Source organism: Amphiprion ocellaris, chromosome 8 (genome assembly GCF_022539595.1).
Source record: "Amphiprion ocellaris isolate individual 3 ecotype Okinawa chromosome 8, ASM2253959v1, whole genome shotgun sequence".
Taxonomy (NCBI): Eukaryota; Metazoa; Chordata; class Actinopteri; family Pomacentridae; genus Amphiprion; species Amphiprion ocellaris.
In genome coordinates, this window is record NC_072773.1 from 26,057,646 (window position 1) to 26,080,151 (window position 22,506).

The following is a 22,506-nucleotide window of genomic DNA, read 5'->3' on the forward strand; positions in this document are numbered from 1 at the left end:
ACACATGAAGTCCAGTTTAATCATGAGGTTTTCATAATCACCCTGTAGAAACAACTGTATAATTTATTAAGTAGCTCTTGGAGCAGTTTGGTCAGGCCTGTAAAAGCAACACTGTTCATCATTCAGTTGCTTTTGGCCTAAATTAGGGACTAAAAGTTTGGATATCTTGGCTTCTGCTGCTTCTGTGTTGTCTAGTCTTTTTCAGTGTAAGTGTAGAGGAGTTTAGAATATAAAAATATCAGATGATACATATTTTTCTCTTATTTATGCATCGATAATGGAAAGAGCTCAGTATTGGTTGGGTTAAAGTTTGACAACGTTAAGGTGCTGTATCCCAAATCCGTGCTATACATATCAACTGTACAAAATGTACTATAAACTGTTTATCACAGTGTGCAGATATGTCAGCATACATATTTTGTCATTCATCAAGGAATTTGACAAAATGTGCTGCAACAGATGAAAGTCAAAGTGTGACTTCAGAAAGCCACTGACAGACATCACAGAAAGAAAGCAGCGTTTGTTTCAAAAGATTTAACGACACATTGCATTTCGATCCTTATCAGTAGCATGGCTGTAGGGATGGCAATGTGGGTAATGTGACAGTGACATCTTTGTCCAGACTGAAATAAGTCAGCAGTTTTTGAAGAGACTGCAATATGTGCCACAAATGACCACCATTCTGAGAAAAGGCGTCTTCATACCTGTGGTTATCCCCTTGCCATTCCTCCAGATTCATCTCCTGGTCAGTTTGTGTTTAGTGATCTGTTTTTATGCACCTGTGAAGAGCTCATCTTCTAAATTGTTCAACACAAGACCTTTTTTTTAAATAACCCATGCCTTGTTGTGGTGTGAGAAGGACAAGTGCACTGATCAAATTAAAACCCACACCTGCGCTCCATTTAGCTGAGCCACTTTGAGGCGCATGCGGCACCTGAAGGAACATTTCTGTCACCTGTGCTTTTCTTGCTGTGTTTCATCACAATCTGTAACATGCAAAGCAATGGTGAGTTAATTTCTTTGTCGCTCTCCCAGTGTCCACGTATCACAGAGTATATATGTATAGCCTCTCCACCAACCACAGAACTCAATGCAGCTAATAGATACAACCTCCCAGTTGTTCATTGAATTACACTTTATTTTCAGTATGAGACAACAACAACAAATTAACATGCAAGCCTCCCTATCTCTACATCATGTTATACAAATAATGATTCTTTAGTTACAAAATATATAAATATTTAAGACCATATGTACAGAACATTTACATTACTACATCCATTATTAAAGTTTATTACTATATATACATTTAGCAGGTATTGTTCTTTAATATTGTTATAATTATTATTTGCATTATTATTATTATTGTTAGCAATATTATTATTATTCTTAATCATCTATAGGTAACTCTCAAAAAACAAAGCATGTTGCAGAAGAGAAAACGGGACCATACCTGACGTTACTGTGCCTGAATGGTCAAGGAGCAGAGGCTGTCTGGCGCTCTGTCCTTGGTAAAGCATGGAGAGCTGGCTATGTAGAGCACAAGGTTCAACAGACTATTTGTACAAGGTGATAACAGGGCTAGCGAGCCAACACTATATTCCAGCAGCATTTGGATTCCACTGAGGTAAACAATGACATAGCTTGGAATCTAGCACGTAGCTTTCACTATCCCAACACAGTTTCTGCTTTGTCCACATAGAATAAGTTAACTGCCCAGGGCTTGGATCACTGAGCTGCGACGTGAACAGTCAGATCACTGCAGTTTGACCAGTTGTTACTTTCCTTTTTCAAACTGTAAAGGAATTGTTCGATCTCTCTGTAACATGGATACACGCACAGACACGCACATACATCATGTTATTTACCTTGACCGCAGTATATTTAGCAGTCAAATTCATCAGTGCTTCCTATTACCATCAGTGGAGTTGATCTCCATCACTGTAAACATTCCTGTTGTGTAAGCCAGCTGAGCTTCCTCTTATGATTAGATCATTCTGTGTAGGTGTACACAAACACTACCCGGTGTAGAGTTGTGTAAGCTCACAAGCACAAAAAATAGGCAGTTTTTTTTTCTGTTCAACCCCACCACGCACACACAAACACACACACTCACACTCACACACACACTCTCTTCACTCTCACACTCATCTGTCTCACTCTCACCTTCCCACTCCTTCTGTTCCTCCTCTATGCTGCTTTAACCGTCTCCTTACCTTTCTCTCTCATCTCTTTCACTCTCCTGCTCATCCCTCCCCATCTCCTTGCTCTACATCTAGGAAATTATGCAGTTTTTGCTCTTCCTCCTCTGGCGGGTGTGCAGCTGGCCATGAATTGGTCCGTGCAGCGGTCCATGATGGCCGCCCATCCCAGAGGGGCTATAGCGATGGCGTAACTCCTCGTTGTTAATGTAGCACAGCTGCACGGGCCGAGGGATCGGTTCACCCAGAAAATAACCCTCATCTGCCTCAGATTCGGAAGAGGAGGAGCAGCTGGAACACCAGGGGTCCGCAGCCTCCATGTACCCGTCGCCCCAGCATGGTCCACCCAGTCCTACAGGCTGCCAGCCAGCATTCTGCAAGGTAAGATCAGAAGTGGTACGGGGGCAGGGCCGATGTGGCTGCTGTCTGTATCCGCCCGGCTCCAGACCAAACAACTCCCGAGCGGCGTGACCAGAAGGGAAGCGATCGTAATCCTCCTGAACGCGACGGTAGGGTAGCTCCACCATTTGAGTGGGCCGGTCCGCCACCAGGTGCAAGGCATTGTCGGAGCGAGAGCGGCGAGAGCGTTTGTGGTGGCGGCCGCTGCGGTGCTGCCCGCTACTGTTGTTCCCACGATGATGTTTGCGGCGCCTTGGTTGTGGCTGCTGCTGCTGCTGGGACACAGATTCCTGTGCACTTATACGACGGCGGGGCATTCTATCGCTCATTGGAGCCATCCGCAAGTTTCCGCTGCTGCCCATCACTCCAACGCGACCTTTGTCATCGAAGCCTAGTGGCTGTGGGCCATCCCAGTACTGCAGTGGGTAGCCGACTCTCAGAGGAGCGTACATGTTGTTGTTGTTGTTGAAGGGGCGAGAGGAGGACAGTGACTCTGTGCTGTGGAACTGGACTGAGGAGCTGAGGGTGCCCATGTTGCTCTTTTCAGACACATTTACACCCGAGTCCTTACTCAGGTCAGGCATGGAGAACCTTGACAGATGCTCCTGACGCTTAGTGACTCCATCCAGAGAGTTACCTGCTATAATAATAAATCAAACATTACATTTATATATCATTTACCTTTATATCATGTTGCATCATAGAGTATCATGCACATCATTGTACCTGTAGCATTGGACATAGTGAGGGAGTCCATGGATCCACGAGGAGTCTGCTCAAGAGGAGTGAGGGGCTCATTGAAGCTCATGGCAGTGATGGGGTTCCTCCTGGTCAGTGGGGGTCTGCCGTCTCTCTGGAATCCATGCAGACTGATGCTCCTCTTGTCAGAGAATCCCTGGTTCTGGCTAGACATCTCATTGAAGCTCATCTGGGTGCGCAGCTTGTTGGGTCTGAACTCATCCTGGCTGTGCTGAATCCAGTTTTCATTAAAGGAGTGGCCTCTCATGGCTGACATAGGGGTCCTCTTGGCATTACCTTGTTCCTTCCCCCAGGAGTCAGGCCTCTTTCCTTGGTTGGCAGGAGTCTGGGCTGGTGGATGAGCATTTGCGTTTGGATTGTAGCCTTGCCTGGCGTTACACTGGCCCAGCAGATGTATGGGTGTAGGGGAGGGGGAGGGATCCCGCTGGGGGCCCTCATAGGAAGCAGGGATGTAGGGGTCATCCCGGCTCATCCACACCTGGTTAAGGCTTGGTGCACGACTTGGAGTGCGGCTCGGTGTGCGGTTAGGTGTCCTGCTTGGAGTCTGGCTAGATGAGAGGCTTAAACGATCCATCTGAACAGACAGGGGGTCAATTTCAGCAGACAGACGGTCAGGCATCGGTGGAGGAGCTGACTGACGAGTCTCGGAACTCCGTCGCTCCTGCTCAACATTCCTCCGCTCCTTTTTCCCAACCTTGGTGCTATGGCGAGACTCACGGGAACGAGCGCTTTGGAAGGCAGAGTCTGAGGAGTCAGACTCTTCTGGATCCTGATTGGTACAAACAAAGCAGATTAATACAATTATTTAACAGTGTACTGCTGAATAATCCACAGACACATACCTAAATACACATTTAAAAAAAGAAATTCTCATTTTATTTTTAGTTCCCTTACCTGTCCAGCACTGCAGGACCGTGAACAGAAGATCTGCCCCTGCTTTGGCAGGAAGGGGCGGCCCAGCAAAGAGCGCTTGCAACGGGCACAGCAAAAACATTCCTCAGTGGCGTGCCAGTGCTGCCCATCATATGTCATCTGGCCTTGGTCAATACCTTTGGTTTGGATGGGAGAGAATTAATTGTAGCACATAACACCACAAATATGCTTTTTTGGTACATTTATATTTCAGTTTTGACTGTGAAGGACTACTGGGGAAGTGCTATTCTATAAAGTCTGGGCTGCTAATGAATAGTCATGGAGCATTAAACTCCTGTACAAACAGAGCTCTTTTTCTCCTACATTAGAGCATTTGTGATTCTATGCCTTTACATGATCACTCGAGTTGTAAGGTAGCATGAATACATTTCACTGCTCCCCTGCTAGAGGAAGTTATCATCTTTCACAGCTCCCATCTGGATACAACATGGAAGCAGCCTCTGAAACACACTCTTTCACTGTTACTGGAGCTTGTGATGATAATAACCATCCACATCTCACTGCACTGGATCCGCCTCTCCACAGCTGTGGCACACAAGGCTCACAGAGCTGACAACACCCACACTTACAATAAATGGGTGTTGGAGGTTCTCTATGATGCTCGTGTAAGAAAAGCATATCTGTGTATTTCGGGAATAGTTCATATACGTTGCAAGACTTTAAGCAACAATAAAAAATCTGCAGGGAACATGCGCTGTACCTATGTGTTCTCCACATGCATCACAGTACTCTGCATAGAGAGACTCAAAGCAGTTGCAGCAGTGTGGCCGTCCATCCTTCATGATGTAGCGCTGCCCACCGAGAGTGGTCTCACATTCGTAGCAGCAGAAGTGCTTCATGTGCCAGTGCCTGCCCTCGGCCTCGGTGCATTCATCGGCAAAGATTATCTGCGTGATTCAGACATTACATTTATCAACACATAGATTCAACTGAGCTGAATGAAATTTACAAGGGGATATTAAAAAAAAGATGAATTTGAAATGCTTTTGAATTAGTTGCATAACATTGACTTTTTTGAAGACTCTTTATTTTGAAGGACATTTCATACAAAAATATGAGAAGAATTTAGCTATTTAGTCCACATGACTGGTTTAACAGTGACCATATCAACTAAGCTAACAATAAATGGATTTTAATTACGCTTCTCTCTCCACTCAAGCAACACCGACTCGGGTCATTAGTGATTATATTTTTCTTTACATTGACATCACAGATATGAAACTTTGCAGCAGATGATATATGATATGATGATATACACATACCCAGTATGGTCTGATTGGAATAATTTAATGTACATGTGAATTTCCCTGGTGAAGGATCAATACAGTTTATCTTATCTTAATTGGGTAATTTTCAGAGGCTCGAAGATGTAAAACTACCCACTTTCACTAAAATAGAACTTGTGTGACAGCTATCTGTCTTTCACCTGTCTTTTCTATTCTTCTGCACTGTTAAATCATCTTGCGATGCCTCATATTTGTATAATCACTCCTGCACTTCATTATATCATTAAGAAAAAACAGACTAGGTTTCAAATAATAAAAAAAATGCTGATAATCTAAATGTCCTTTGTCACTGTTTATATTTATTACATTCACACTGGGTGTGGATAATCTTCTTCTTATACTAAATTCAAATTAATCCAAAACTATTGTTATCATCAAGAAATGTGTCTTGCTTTTATATAAGGATGTGATACTGGCTTCACATACAGATTGGCTAATGAAAACTAACCTATTTTAACAAATAAAAGCACTGGACCGCAACATTTCCCTATATTTTAAGTAAACAGAACTTTCTAAACTTCATTAGTAATTATTACTGTTATCTCAGGCATGCTTTCAACAAATAATGGTCAGAAAACAAGCAGGCTTTTGGAGGCATGGCAGGAATACTGAGACATTTTTTTTTTCTCCAGACCAGTTTCAACCTCATCCAAGTCCGTGAGTTCTAAAGCATTCAGCCCCTTCCAACCCTGAAGGGCTCCCGGCCCAGACAGTCGTACCTCATCACAGGCACAGCAGCGGGGTTTCAGCCTCTCAGCATGGTGACGGCCACAGAAGATCTTGCCATCCTGGTGGAAGTATATAAGATCCACCAACAGTTCCTCACATGTGCTGCAGACAAAGCAATGAGGGTGCCAGCATTTTCCATGACCTGCCCTCGCAGCAAAAACTACAATGTCCCCTCCGTTTATCTGACCACCACACTGTAGGAGAGGAAAGGAAAGGAGAGGACAGAAAAGGAGAGGAATCACATAGCGGTGGGAGAAAAGGCAGGGAAAAAAAGGATACAAACTGAGATGTGGAGAGGGAAGGTGAGAAGATGGTCCTTTTCACTACTGAAGTGTTTCCAAACAGAACCCTTAGAGTTGTTTGATTGGTCACTAATAGGAGTAAAAAGTAGGGCTCCAGATCAAAACGAGGAGCTGCTCGTTGTTACCTTGTCACAGATGGCTCCATTGATGGTGAGGGGAAAAGGACGGACGTTGCCTCTGCCCAGGTTGTCCTTCTTTCGTTGGTTGCTAAAGAGCTTCAGCTCTCGTTTCTCCTCTTCGTCCAGAGCATTACAATAACGCACCTGAAAGAGCAATTCAGGGATCATTACAACAAATAGAACGCTTCAAAAATGTTTGTGTTTAACTGTGCTGTGCTGTTGACAATATTTTACCTCATTGTCATGTGGCGGCAACTGGTGAAGCAGCTGTTTGATGCGATATTTCTCTCCTGGGCTGTTGATATAGGGGACCTTCTCTTCTGGTAAGGAGTTATAATACTGATGCACCTGAAACAAAATCAAACACGAGGTTCTTATTCTGCCTTAGAGTATTTGAATGATATCAAACCAACATAAATGCACTGAGAGACCTTACAAAGTAGTATGTATATGTAAAATACGTGATATGCCTGCTTACACATGCAGCAGATATGAAGCAATAAGCACTTATTCCAACACCTGACAAAGGTATGGTAAATATTCACTCTCTTCTTAGCTCTGTGTTTAGTCTTCACTACCCACAAGACAAATATGCTCCAATATGTTTGTTGCGAATCTTGCCTGCCACCTGTTTGGTGCAAGGCAGGTAGTGTTTAGCAGGTTGTTACTGAAAACAGCTGCCTACTGCTGCTGGAATCAACGCTGATGAGAGTGAACCGAAACCGTGAAGCTGCTGGATGAGAAAGAACCGAGAGCTGGCGGGAAGAGCAGAGTGATAATTCTCTGTGGGTTTGGCAATATGCTGGTATTCAAAGAAAGTGCATCAGCCCTTGAAATTGTAATTTTGGTCCGACTAATCTGAGTATACGGCCAAATTCCTTTTAGATTGCATCAGATAAGATTGACACAAATATTTGTTGATGTAAAATTGCTGCTACTGTCACTCTGCAAGAAATGGAACCATTCCTCACTGGTCTCAAGATGGCACCTGGTGAACTTTTCATTTTGTTTTACATTGGAAATGATCATCGGAAGTAATCTGAAAGGGTTCTGATAATATTTCACCCATAAATGTCATGCTTGCATTTTGGAATATTTTGAGAGCACCTGTGATATACTAGTTGGCTTTGTTTTAATATTAACCTCATTAAATACATAGTTTATATGTCAGTACAACAAAAGGCTAGACGTGAAATTTCCAGATAATGCTTTTTTTTTTTAACAGCAATGCACATGGGATATATAGAAGGGGTTATGTAATCCATTAATATAAAGACATCAATTACAGCAGCATTAAGTGTAATGTCAAGCTGACTAGGACAGTGGTATCTGAATCATTATGTGCCCATTACATTGAGTTAAAGGTTGGCTAGTTTACATAATCTACCTTATTTCATTAATTCACAGTAACAAACCCATTCAAATGAACCTGAAATGACTTTCAAATGAATTCATCACGGTCTTCATGCCAACAGAATTACTTTTTGTCTTTCCTTCTATCATCGTTGCCCTTGGAAGTCAGTGTCTGGAATTAAAAGTGTGAGGCACAATGAGCACTGTGCTGCTGCTGCAGACTCAACCTTGAACAGCATCAGGTTCTTTAAATTTTCAACAGCCAATATTCACATTGCTTAAAGGAAATCTCTGATACTTGCACCGTGATTGGAATTCATGATGCAGTAGCACTTGGTATCCACGACTTGAACCTCCTTTGTATTTGTATGTTAGCGGGTGAGGCAGAGAAAACCTTGATTGGCATTTGAGAAGTAAACACTCAGAAGGATGGAAGCCAATCTCACCAGTCTTGTCTCTAATTTTCAGCCTTTGACACAAAATGGCTGAGTTTTCAGAGCAGCGTAAAGATCTGTTTTACTCAAGTTTCTCTGATTCTATTTACATAATCAGTGGGGTGGAGAGCCAGAGAGAGAGAAATTCCATTTCTGAGCGCTTTCCTCTCACACCCACTTATTTTATTCTACGCTGTGCAGGGTGACACCGGCCATGTCGAGGTCACTTAAGGTAAGTAGCTCCTCTACAAAATCTGTCCCTTTGATTGAGATTGAAATGACAAGAAACAGCAAGCTTTAAAGGAAAAGTACAAATCAGAAGATAACTAATATACTGTCATAGAAGAACCAGCTGGAACCAGGATATTTTTGGTATTTTATTTAGAAAATAACTGATCAATTAACCAATTATCAAAGAAATGTCACTTAATTTAATGTCAATCACCTCATTCATGAATCTGGTCATTAGTTCTGTTCTGCAGTTATTGGAATCCTGTTTTCTGAAGCTCTTAAAACAACTTGTTTATCAGCCAGATGAGATCATATTTTCACAATATCAGAGGATAAAGAGGAAACTACACCAATCAGCCACAACATTATGACCACTGACAGGTGAAGTGAATAACAGCGATCATCTTGTAATAATGCAACGTTCTGCTGGGAAACCTCGAGTCCCGACAATCATGTGGATGTTTGACATGTGCCACCCACTTAAACACTGCAGGTCAAGCAACCCATAGGACCCACAGAGTTTACTGCCACCATCCCGGTGCCACAGAACATCCCCAGAGGTCCTGTGTCCACGCCCCGCTGGGTCAGAGGAGTTTAGCAGCACAATGAGGACCAACACAATATTAGGCAGGTGGTCATAATGTTTTGCCTGATCAGTGTATGCTTTAAGTGTTGTATTGCTGCTGGAAAGTGGGTCAGAAATGACCAGTTGTAGACAGTTTAGCCACAGATGAGAACATTCTGTCGGAAATTGGGTAAAAAAAAAAAAAAAAGAAAAAATTCCAGACTGGACTTTATTGATAGAGTCAGTGTTGTCAAAATTGGGGATCTCAAGATCTGACAGTTTGATGAACTACACTACATGAAATGATGATTTTCATTTAGAATGCAAGTTTTTTTAAATGACATTGTGCGGAGAAAAACCAGAAGTGACAGGCTTAAAAATCATTACATTCAAGTGCTTTACAAAAGAATCAGGCAGCTACAATTGGCTGCACCTCCTGTTGGATGACAGAGGCTGCAGCCTCTTTCAGCATGCTGTCAAGATGGCTGACTGGAGAAAATGACTGTTATCAGCCCATCCTGTCATCTGTTAACAGAGCCCTAGGAGGCCTGTTGCATTCGAGTGCTTCTCTTACTAAATAAAGACAGAAGTGTTTATGCCCAATATAGTTGAACACAACCGTGTTTGTCTTGTGTCAGAGCTGACAAAAACAGCACGCTATAAAAATAAGAAAGAGGAAATATCTTCCTCTAGATTTGCATAACTGATTTCATTAGCTTGGCCATGCATGCAATTAAAAGGCATTTAAACTGCAAATGAATCCAGACAGGGAATTGTGAAACCTGCACACATACACACATTGTCAATTAGGTTCATCCAAACATTCACTGACTCAAATTACTTCCATAATACAGGACAAAGTGAGGCTTAGTAGAACAAAAGCATCATTAAATGGAAAATGACAACATAAAGTATGACTGTAGTTTATTCCTACAAAAACTAACCATGTACCTGCAGGTGATCATGCAAACTGCTTTTTGTCTGAATATGAAATCCGTTTATAATATTATTATAAGCCTGTACATTAAGATACACATAAAAAAGTCATACTTTTTTCCTTGTATAACAGAGCAATTCAGACATTTCATCAATTTATTCACATCTGATGTTCAGACAATGTAATCACTGTGTGGTTTCTTTTCATGATTTCAGTTGTCATTCTGTCTTACTTTGAATTTGGTTCCTACACAGCGTCAACTTTACCACTGACAGATGAAAAATGTCCTTACAATTGTTCCTCCATGAAACGTCTGACGGATGAGTCTCAGTAATTTCTTTGTCATCCCTGCCCTTCACTTCTCTCTACCCGAACCCAAACACACTGAAAAACCATGAAGGGGATTTAAACAGTGATGATCCATTGTCTTGTTTTGTAGATCTGTGAATTTTTCATCTTCAGATTATTAGGAAAATGTCACAGATATTTTATTATCTGAATAATTAAATTCTTCTGACCGATTCGGTCCAATTTGTTATGGTCTGGCTGCAGCAGACAAATATAAGCAATAGCTAATGAGGCAGTTAGGAGTCAGGAAATGGGTATCAAGTGTAAATTGAAATTCTGTGACTTTGGTGCGTTTGTGTACCTGCTCAGGACTGAGGCCGGGGGGAACCCAAGCGTATTCTTCCAGTGCACATCCAGAGTCATCATCAGAGGTGGAGTTCCTCTGGAAGTCGTACATCAGCTTGGTGATGGTCTTCTCCATCTCCAGAGACATGGCTGTCACAACATGCTCCTCTACACAAACCGCTTCAGTGGACACAGGTCTACCTGGTGAGGGACCAGACGAGGAGAGTGAAGGTGAGGCGAGAAGTGCAAACGTTTTAGTTCATCATTTTACTGCTTCTCCCGCCCTAAATCGGTGTGCAATTTCGATTCTCAAGTGGTAAACATTTGATGCATGACTACGAAAGACACTATTCTATCTCTTCTTCACATACTAACAGAAAAACAAAGAAATCAGTGGTGCAGATTGATGAATATCTGCATCAGAATCCACAGCAATTCAGCCAATATATGAGACATTTCTCGTGAAAACACAAATGTCACCCCATGAGCTCCAGCCTGGATTTCTGTGTGAAGATAATCAGTGTGTAAGACCTTTTTTGCCCCCCTTTCAAGCAGCTGAAATGTGGTTTCAGAGTCAGCGAGTCATGAAATGCAAATTAGTTTAATCATTCAGGTAATTTGTACAATTTTAGGTTGGAATAGAGAAGATACTGATTAGTGTGAAGGAATTTCTTCCTAATCATGTTGCACTGGCAGGCAAAGTGTAGCCTAATTTCAACACACTGAATGTTTTGTTTGAAATCTCATAAATATGGAATTATATTGGTTGTGTGCTGCCAACAAGAAGCTTCCAAGACATCGTAATGGGAGCAGATCTATACATTAAAGCAAAATAAGGAATTGTGTGCACTGCTGTAACGTTTATGGGTTGCAGCTTTGGTAGAACGTGCCCTTTGACTCTAATTGAATATGCCAGTAACCTGTAGCTCTTCTCTGTAACAGCCAGCTAACTCAATAGCTTTGGATATTGATTATCAATAACAAGGTTACAGGGACAATGTCTGCTTGAATCATAGTTTTTCTTTTTTGCTTTGCTCGATCTTTTTTGTTTTTGTTGTTGGGTAGGCTCTAAAAAGAAAATAAGCTATTATTTTCAACTTATGAGATGAAAATTGTTGCTATTGTTGCTAATCCTGGTTAAATGAATGAACATTTTTTTCATTTCATTACACTTCTGAACTGTCCTTAAGTGGAAAAATGAAAACTAACAATATCACACTTGCAAGGATCCCAAGAACTTCAGTTACTGTTTTATCTGCATTCACTGCTTCACTCGCATGTATAGATTAGAGATCAATTTTCTCCTCCTTCTTTCTGTCAGAGAGAACAGCTGCACACATTACTGACACATGAATAATTAACAGGAGTAGGTACTGCCTCCACCACCGAAGTATGAAAATGAAATGCAAGTCATTTTGCAGACAACAAGAATATCTAGCGAGCCAGCAACAAGCATCAGACAGAGTTGTGTTTACATCTCATGGGTTGTTATTTTGATAGTGGATGAGTGGAAAGATATTAGATAATCACTTATTGTAAATTGAAGGAGACAATTGTGGTCTTCTAGCAATGTCAGCACCTCGCACAAGTTCGAAAAACCCAGTGATTGTTTCACTGGTTGTTGTGATGTAATCGGAGAGTGCACTCTGGTCAGCGTGGACAAGCCGGTACAGAAAATGCTGCAGCAGGTGAGGCGTTCGTTCTGCGTCTGTCAGTCATCTATCAAGGTCGCAGCAGTTCACTGACAAAAACAACGCTGGACGATGGTCGCTGAGAAAGTGTGAACAGGCCCTGACATTTGTGATTCAAAATGATTTCTCTCCCAAACTATGAGACAGGTCCTCTCCAGCAGTTCCAGACAGCAACACTATTTTCCGCAGATTTGAAATACAGAAAAACAGAGCTTAAGCAGCGGCCAAGGAACAGCAGACATTTCCACAGACCGAGCCAGTGAGTCAGCCTCCATCCAAGCAGAGCTGAGTACTGTTTATCTCTCTAAGATGGGTGCTGCTGATTCCTTTGTGAGGAGAGATCGCAGGTATGTAACCTTGAGCCTCTAGCCTGGCCTGAGGCTGTTCGTCATTAGTGTGTGGAGGCTGAGTGAGCGTGGGCCTGCTGGGTAACCTGCAGCCTGTTGCGCCACTTAGGCATCACTTCAAAGATTCCTTACGCTGGCAAAATGAAATCGGATCAGCGAATCAGTGCTGAAGAACCTAACGACAATTTTAACTGTCGTCTCATTAATACGAATTCTACTTTATCACGATCCATTTCAAAGAGAAGCTTTGCTTTGTGTCGTCATAGTGCTGCTTTTATGGTGCCAAAATTCCCTTGATGCATTTTTTCTCAGTATTAAAGGAATATTCAAACATTTTGGGATTTTTTTTTCTTTTACCTCATCTGAGACTCATATGGCAATACTGATACAAAGACTGTTTCTTTACTGCCAAAAGCTAGTAGAGAAGACTAATACTTGCAGTTAAATATAAATCTATAGCCAGCAGCTGGTTAGCTTAGCTTGTCATAAAGACTGGAAATGAGATTGGACATCTAGCGTAGCACCTTATACCAACCTTACCTTAGCATATTTGTTAAAAAAATAACATTTAGGAGGGATTATGTCCTGGACTACTGTCGGCCAGGCGCTTGGAGTTTTGTGGTCACTGTGAAACCATAGACACGCCACAAAGTCACAATACAAGACCAAGAAATAGTCATGTACATAAGTGGCACAAAAGTTAATACATTTACCAAAATGTTTAAATGTTTTTTTTTCATTTCAAAGATTTTTATCACCAGCTACAGAACAAAGTGACTGCATCTCTTTTATGAACATCACTAAGAGAGCATCCATGTGTCAATATGTTGATTGTTTCCATGATTTTCCCGTTTTTCAACACACTTCCAAACACGAACATATCGTATATCACAGCTGAAACACACTAGCATCTTAAAAATGTCTTTGAACACCACTACCAGATTGATATCTGAGTTTTCTGAGAAGAGATTGCTTAGATTTATCCTGGCTTAGCATAAAAACTGAAAGCTAGCCTTTATCTAAGTAGAAAAACACAGTTTCCTGCAGCTCTTACATGACATTTTAACACATTGTGTCCTGTAAACTAACAAGCCAACCAAAAATGACACAAAAATAAACACTGGAAGATGTAGGAAAGTGTACAAAGTTAGTGCAGCTTTCTCTGTGACAGGATTTTTTAAAAGGTCACTCCTTTTCCTTGGTCCAGTTTGCCTCCAGTTTGTAAAGGTGAACTGCTTGTGTGGCAACAGTGTCTTGCTTTCTATGTTTGCAAGTATTTAATACACAAGATATGATGTGTACAAATGGCAGCACTTGTTGGATATCTCACTGACTATTCTTTTAACCAGAGAAATGATCTAAACTCAGGTAAGACAGACAGCACGTCCTGTAATGTCCTTTATAGCAGATAAACCTCAAGTGTAACGAATAATATTAGTGATGGTTGAGATCATGGTACTGTTCATGCTGACTCTGACACTGGTCTGCTATGTAATGTTATATGGAGTACAGTAATGGCATTACAAAATAACACGAACAACAGAGTAGTCAAGTGGTTTCCATATAAACAGTGTTTATCCTGCTCTTCCTTACTGCAGCTCCGCATTAGGAAAGCCACTGAGAAGCATGTGGAATTCATTGTGCACACACATTTTTAGATTGAAGGGACGTCAGCGTCACTGTTTGCACCAGTGCTTCGATTAATGGTCCCTTCACACCCACTTATTAAGATGTGCTGCAAGTCTCCACTGTGCATTGTTAAACAAAGACACAGCTTGCAGTGTCCAACAGTTCCACAACAACGTGTCGTCTTTACACCCTAACTTTTGACTGAATGCACATTCAGCTGGTACAGAAGGCTGCTGATGAGTGTGTGACTTTTTGACGTAATACACACTCACCAGGCCGACTGGTTAGTCATAGCACACTCCTCTGTTCTTCCCCAGCAACACAAGCAGAGAGGAGAGACAAGTTGTGAAGTTCTGCTTCCTGGAGCAGCCTACTTTTGGGTTATTTATTTTTTTCAGAAGCGGAGAGAAGAGAAAATGCTTGTTTCAGAGTTTGTTATCAAGTCATTTTCTATATTATTGTAATTTGTTTGCCCTCTTGGATGTGAAAACTTGTTCACTTTGGTAAATATTCCTACAATTTAACAACTGATGGTTGATTTTGCTGATTGCTCTGCCTATTTTGTTAAAAAAAATGAGAGTGAATTGTAGTGTACAATCAATGTTTTCTTTTTAGTACATAACAGTAATCTTTAATTTGAACCTATTTTGGGGAGTTTATACCCAAGAAACACTCCATTAATGTTAATTATTTAATGTTGAAATGTTTCCACATCAGTTTTTCAATAAATACCATTTAGGAGAGACTGGAGACACCACTTTAACGACATCTATTAAGTAATTTCATTTAATACCATTAAGCATATTTCTTTGGCAGAATGCATGATGTTGAACAAAGAATTTAAATACTTATTGTGAAGCTCTCTAAAGGTATATTCAGTGCTGGCTTTTGGGGTTTTATGAGAGCAGCTGTGAAAGGATGCTGGTCTTCTAATGAACAGAGAGTAAAGGTCTGCAGCCCAAATAGGCAATGCTGTGCCATCCAAGTTTAGGAGATTGTGCAACTAATCAATACAGTTTCAACCAGACAGAACGAACTAATCAGTAAAATTACCTGATGACATTATTGGCTGGAATTGGCTACAGACTTTCCGTCCTTCACCCAATATATAGCCTGCAATCATTACAAACATTTTATAGTCTGGCTTGATTTTCCCCCAGTTTTCACTCGATATCTGACCTTTAAACCATGAAGAGACCCCAATTAACATCAATAATACATCAGAACCACTTTATGGAGCAGATTAAAGTAAAAATATCTGACATTTTTCTCATGAGGAAAGCCTGACCATCGTGTGCCAGATCTTATCTTGTATTTAATGACTTCAAGCGTGTTTCTATTACAAGAGTAATGTGAAGAGGAATCTGATAGAGGCAAGACTAACTGCATTTGAACAGCAAAGTATAGTAATATTGTTAATTGTCATGGCTTCACATTCTCACAATGATTATTTTGTACAGCATATTTGAAGAATAAGCATTACAAAACACTGTACGGAGGACCTGCAAATTGATTTCATGTTTTGTTATCTTTAAGAAACAGAATCAAGGGAGGTTGAAAGGGATTCTTTGACGCAGTTCAACAAAACTGTGTCAATGTGAAAGTGAGATTTTACAAAGAGGGGCATTCTCCTCATCACTCTGCCACAATGCTCTAATACCAGACGTTGCTGTTTAGAGTTCAGTCTTAGGTCTCTTGCTGCTCTCCATCACTTTTCCCTCTTGAAAGGTCACTCAGTGGCTCGAGGACAGCCCTCTCTGGGTAGATTTACAACTGTGCCACACTCTTTCCATTTCTTAATAATTCATTTAATTGGACTTCAAGGAATTTTCACTGACTTGAAAATGCTCTCGTATCCATTTCCTGGCTGGTGCTTGTCAGTCACCTTTTCCCCAGACTTGCTTTGGCTGATTTTATTATACCGCAATAAACTGAAACACCTCGACTGCACACAAGTAATTATGCGACGTTTGAAACCAGGTGGCTGCACCAGTGATGATACAAATCACTATTAAAGGAAGTAAACAAGTAATCAATCAAGCAATCAAGTGTTTTATATTTGTAATTAAATTACGATGCCTTTGTAGAAACTTCCACTGTGAGATTACAGGGGCTCTCCCTGCTCATCACTGCGAAAAAGAACTAATTAAACCGACTGTTATTCAGTGTTGTAAAACAAGAAAACCAGAAACAGGGTCTGTTTTCATTATTATCTACAGTTTATTTGAAAAACCAGCTCCCTTGCCTTTAGTTCAAGCTGTGCCTGCTCGACACCTCTCAAATAATCAGAACCGAGTGACGGAAGACAATTTTATTACGTTACACAGGAATATAATATTTGACTGTGATCAGTGCTATTTTAACCAGGTGCAGTGACTAGTACACCGAAGAGAAGACAACTCAAGTGCACCTCGGTGAGGCAGCAGTCAGCCAACTGGAGGTCAGCTGGAAAAACTCTGCAAGTTGCCATGGAAACCAATTGGTGTGCAAAGTCTTAAACAACACCCATCTACTAGTGTCTGTACAAATGTATGACTTTATGGATTTAACAAGAACGTACAAGCAGAGAGACACCTGTGATTTATTTTTCTTTCAACTAATGTCCTTGTTGGGAAGCATGAATCTTTTTTTTTTTTACTGTTTTTTATTTATTTTTTTGCTCTTACTTATGGAATGAATAATGGAAAATATATATACTGCAGGCATATTGCGCTTGAACAGATCATAAATCATTACAGAACCTGAATTTATGTTTTCCATAATTCGCCTCTCCTTCAGTTGAATCCAATTAGCAGTGTCTTCATTTACACATAAATTAACTGAGATTAATCAACATCTCTTTGCCAGAGGAGAGAAGATCTTCACCACAAATTGGGTAATTCTGAGAACAAAGAGAAGAGGCTCTGCGTATGAAATCACAATAGCTCAAATTTCAATGAGAGAAAATTATCTTGGAAATATGCGGTATTTGGAAACAGAGGAAGAGAGGGATGAAAAATATAGAGAAACAATAGATAAATGGCTGTAGATGCAGTGTTAAGAGCAACGCTTTTCCTTTTTCACGTGTCATGCTTCACCCACCTCCCTCCTTCCTCCTCCTATCCTCATGTGCCTCTGACAGGCTCTGTGTGGGTGTTCATGAGAGAAAGAGAAGGAGAGGGAGTGATGGAGAGAAAAAGCTCTTATTTATGTAAAAGCTGACATGAGAGGAGGTGCTCGGCTGAAGCACAGAGCCTGGCCAAGGCTCCATTAACTCTTCACAGTCTGAGCAACACCAATCAAAATCAACTGTATGTGTCGTATGTCGGCAACGGAAATGCTGACAAAGATTAGTTTTACTCAACTGACAAAGTCCCTCCTTCTTTATATACAATTCTCTCTTCAGCATCATCTTTTCATGGACATTTTTGATCAAAAACATAAACTAGTGCTTTGATTTAATCATGAATTCAGACCAAACATTTAAGGCTGCAATCTAAAAAGAACTGGCAAAGAGTCTTGAACGTATTCGCTGCCTTAATACACAAAAGCAGAACAAACAGAGGACTTTAATTGTCTCACCAGGTTCTAGGTTGTCAGCTACTGTCAGTGCTGTATGGAGGCAATTATGTCACTGTAAACAAACAGCGTGTGGAATTATTATTCCAACATACAGTAATTAATCACCCTTTGTCTGTTGTGGGCTCCGCAGCATTATTTTAGGAAACACAACTGTTCCGACTTTGTGGGTGCTGTTAAACCATTCACCATGTGCAGAGGACGACTAAAATCAGATATTCATGCCGTTCGCTCCTCTCTGTTGGTAATGGAAGCACTTTACAACTTTCAACAGCATCACTTTCATCACTTTCATCACAGCATCACTTTCTCAAAGACTCAGCACATCCGTTGACATATTAAAGGCAGAGTAACAGTGGGAGGTTTGAAGCTTTTGGCTCACATTTTGTGGGTGTGTAGTGGCTGAACATATGTCAGAGAAGTCAGAGCAGTTTAGTGTGCCCTCTTTCTGCAAAAGGACACGAGACATTAACAACGTCATGAGAGGAGTTTGGCATGCAAACGCATCATGCGACAAAGTACAAAGACAATGGAGGTCATTTACTGAAAAACTTATTTTTTAGAGCTTAAGCAGGCTGCAGTGTAGCTCAGACGGAGAATACAAAAGACTGAGGACGTCGTAATGCCCTGTAATCAGTTTTCTCAGGTACTGTTATCAGCGAGGCCTCAATCTTTACTCATTCATTTTGCAGATACTGTTAAGGCGGCACATTATGCAGATACCAAGTCATAAATTACAACTGAGCTGTTCCAGAATCAACAGCTTACATGTGTCAATATTTGTTTAGTAGGTTTTAGCAAATTTGACTGAAAAACACAAATGAAACAGTTCTGGTCATTATTTTTTTAGTGTCTCTCTACAAATTCCTCATACATGACGTAGAAAACATTCAAAGATGGCACCTCTGTGTCACTAATATTCTCCTAATCGCTTTCTTTCTTCGGTCACACCTACTGGTAAATATGCCGTTGACGTCTTAGAAGTCATAGCAAAAACTACAGGATTTGGGTTTTAGATGATATTTTTACTTTCTCAAAACACAAAGGTAGATTTAACTAATGCATTTTGCCGATCTGTTTATTATTACTGGTCTCATTAACTGACACTGGGATCCTTCATGCTGGCACCCAGTGTTGCCCTGTGAAACTAATTTGGTGGCTCTTCTCATTTCTCACTTACATAATTGACTGATATAATCAATTTTACAGGAGCACAGATGGATGAAATCTGGTATCATCCTCTTCACCTCGACACAGTCTCCTGATGCAAATGGCTCAGAGGAAGAAGTTTGCTTCGGCATTCTGGGCTGCATGCGTTCAGTTACACTCCCAGACACGACCAGTAAAAGCACCAAGACAAATCTTAAAGTTTAAAAAAGAAGAATACTTCAATGTGATGTCCTTTTCACAAGCGTTTAAAGGCATTCACGCAGATTCGCGGTGACACAACAAAGCGCCGTGGGCAGGAATGAACCAGTAACCTACTGCTCCACTGACGCTGGCGAGCCTCCCTGCTGGACCAACAGCAGCCCAAAATGTCAACCCTTGGCCTCTTTCCCCTCCCCTGCTGACCTCGCAGTTATCCTTGATTAATAATAAAGGCTTATAGACACAGAGGCAAACACAAAAAGACCCTCTGCACACATCCAAGACTCTCGAACCTTTTTAGTCTGCCCTCCAGTGATGGGGGAATTATCCTACACAGCGGGGAACAGGTGTGCCAGAGGACGGTAACCTTCCATAGAGGATAAAAGCATCGGGGACAGTCTGCATTGAGGCAGTCTGGTTGGATAAATACAGTGGTCCTTGCCAAACTGTCACATATATACACCATATATAATAAACAGGAAAAAAACCTCAGCAACAGCTTGGCAACTGAGCAAGAGGCTTGACAGAAAATGTGTTATTCATTTATCTAAATGTCGGTACACAGATGCAGCAGATGACAAAGTGTATTCCGTGTTTTGAGGACATAAGGTAAAATGGACGACTGCAGATAAGAGCTTTTTTCTGTCAGGTTTGCTCTTGCTGAGAAGATGGAATGGGGAAAAAAATAAATCTTTTAAAATCCAATCATTCAGGCAAGTTCAGTGTCCTTCATTCCTCCATCTTGTTTCTTAATCCTAACACGCAAAGAAGGGGAGGTGTGGGTGTAAATGTGTGTGTGTGTGTGTGTGTGTGTGTGTGTGTGTGTGTGTGTGTGTGTGTGTGTTTGCGTGTTCGATAGCTCTCGGAGGTCTGGATGAAAAATCATTATCAAGGACACTCATAAAAACAACCAGTTCGCTGCTAGATCTTGTCACCTGATACAAGCTAGAAATTATCCACGTCTAACCTGATGTGTTCTGATTGGCTGTCAATACACCATCCATCCAGAATTATGTAACCTTTCATTTCAGTAACAAACAGCTCGCTTGTAGTGCCAATCAGCCCATAATCCATTTATGAGGATTAAATTCTTACCGCAGCTTATTTGGATCAAGACTAACAAGAAATTAATTGAAAAGGGCTGACCCTATAGGAATAAAGCTCTGCAGTTCAGCTGGCAGAACAGACTGAGAAAAGCTCAGAGTGAGTGACAATGCTGGTGATATAATTGGGAACATAACACGCTCTCAAACTGGCCGTCTGCATTACTCATGCGGTGTTGTCATCAATCGCTGGAGGGACATGATTTTCATGTGCTGAAGCTGTGCAACCCAATGTGCAGGCAACAAGACCAAAATACTTAAATCAAACAAATTAAAGCACACACACTCTCTCTCTCACACACACACACCAGTGTTTATGTCTCTGATGTGCTAATTGCTGGAGGTGTGTTCCTCAAATCCAGAGTAGAACTCTCTTACCTACAGATGCGCAAAACTTCACAAGGACCTGAAAAGCTGTAATTAAAAGGGTGACACATTTCTGCTCCTCTCCCACTGTGTGTGGGATGGCCTGAAATAGAATTGCAGGGTTTCAACAGGCGAATTGCACTCTACGCCGCTGCACATGCACCATCCTGCGGCTCGAGGAGGGAAATGGATACGGTCTGTGTTCGCAAGCCTTCCTGTCTTTGTTGGGAATTTGAGCAAATGATGTGACAGACAGGCATGATCAGGTGTGACGACAGGCCAGGCTCAGGAGCGTTGGGCTGTCACAGGAGAGCGACTGTCTGAAATGGCAAAGCGCACACCAACCCACAGAGCAGATCAGTCTCCAGACCAAGCCTGTGACCTGTACAAGGAGTGCAGCTGGGCAGGCAGCGGCGCATGTTCTCCCTCGGCTGCTCGCGGTGATTCATAAACTTCGACTAATTCCTGTTGTGTGATGCCATTTACATCACTCGCCTGAGGTTGTACTCTATAATATGGGGCCATTATTATTCCACAGAGCCTTGTGTTGGTGGTGGGATGGAGGGTATGTGTGCTATATCTGTGCAAGCGTGTATTTATTTGTCTGTGCATGTGTGTGTCGGTTGATGTGCCTGTTTGAGTATCTGAGAGAGAGAATGAGAAGTCGCAAGAGAGAGTCTGTTGCTATGCATTTTTACACGTCCTCCCACTGGTCTCTTCACATGAAACATCATGGCAGAGAGGAGCCGAACACACATCGCTGAGCCATTTTCCTGTGATGCAACAACATTTTAGCAATAAAAGTGCTGAAAGCCTCCGTGGATCCCCGTGCTGTCCTGATGCTATGATGGAGGGGAAAAGGGCTCAAACCCCCTAAATAGCTTGTAGTTTCACCAGATTGCTCCATTACTTGGATGGATTCCAGGGTTAGCGCAGTGGGGAAGTCACGGCAGCATTTTTATCATTGAAGCAAAGCCGTATGTTATTTTGCAGGTTAACCTGTGAAGAGTCATGTAATAGGGGTCATTATGTAACTTTTGAGTTACGTAATGGTTCAAAAACTAGGTGCACGTTTGACTGAAGCGGTTTGGTCCTTTCTCCCACTGACTGTAAATAAAGGAATGTGTGAGGCTTCCGTGAAGACACCACCAAACAATGTCTTCTTCTCTAATTCTCCTGCTCAAATACCACCTTGAAACAAGTTTTCCAAATTAAACAAGCCCCATGCCTTCCTAAATCAGACCGTTTGTTGAAAAATTTTCATTTTTAAAAGTGTGACAGTCCTTTAATTACATTTAGGAAATGATTGTGATTTACATAAAATGAGTACTTTAAAGTTAGGGGAACATCGTACTCAGGCTTATTTTGCTGTTGTTGTTGTTACAGTCATAACCATATGATCAAGTTTTAAAAAAACAAAAACACATGGTACATTATCAGTTCATAAAAAAACAATAAAACAAGTGATAAAAACTGAAGAAACCATGATCATCTGTGTTGAAGTAATTTGTTTTGACCCATCCATCTACCCCGACCTCCTCCTCATGCAGACTTTATCACCTG

General features: G+C 41.4%; 1 protein-coding gene across 3 annotated transcripts in view; it reads right to left on the reverse strand.

Annotated features, from left to right (window-relative positions):
- Positions 1 to 1,113: 1,113 nt before the first annotated feature.
- LOC111576826 (prickle-like protein 2) overlaps positions 1,114 to 22,506 on the reverse strand; it is a 71,199-nt gene continuing 49,806 nt past the window's right edge. For 2 of the 3 annotated variants that reach the window (XM_023282757.3, XM_023282756.3), the window contains exons 2-9: positions 10,898 to 11,082; positions 6,963 to 7,076; positions 6,735 to 6,872; positions 6,298 to 6,501; positions 4,993 to 5,179; positions 4,254 to 4,408; positions 3,327 to 4,128; positions 1,114 to 3,240 (exon numbers count right to left, since the gene is read on the reverse strand). In XM_023282757.3, the coding sequence (XP_023138525.1) occupies positions 2,276 to 3,240; positions 3,327 to 4,128; positions 4,254 to 4,408; positions 4,993 to 5,179; positions 6,298 to 6,501; positions 6,735 to 6,872; positions 6,963 to 7,076; positions 10,898 to 11,029 (2,697 nt within the window). In that variant the 5' untranslated portion in view covers positions 11,030 to 11,082 and the 3' untranslated portion in view covers positions 1,114 to 2,275. The remainder of the gene's footprint in view (positions 3,241 to 3,326; positions 4,129 to 4,253; positions 4,409 to 4,992; positions 5,180 to 6,297; positions 6,502 to 6,734; positions 6,873 to 6,962; positions 7,077 to 10,897; positions 11,083 to 22,506) is intronic. The other variant, XM_035954019.2, reaches the window with a different exon arrangement.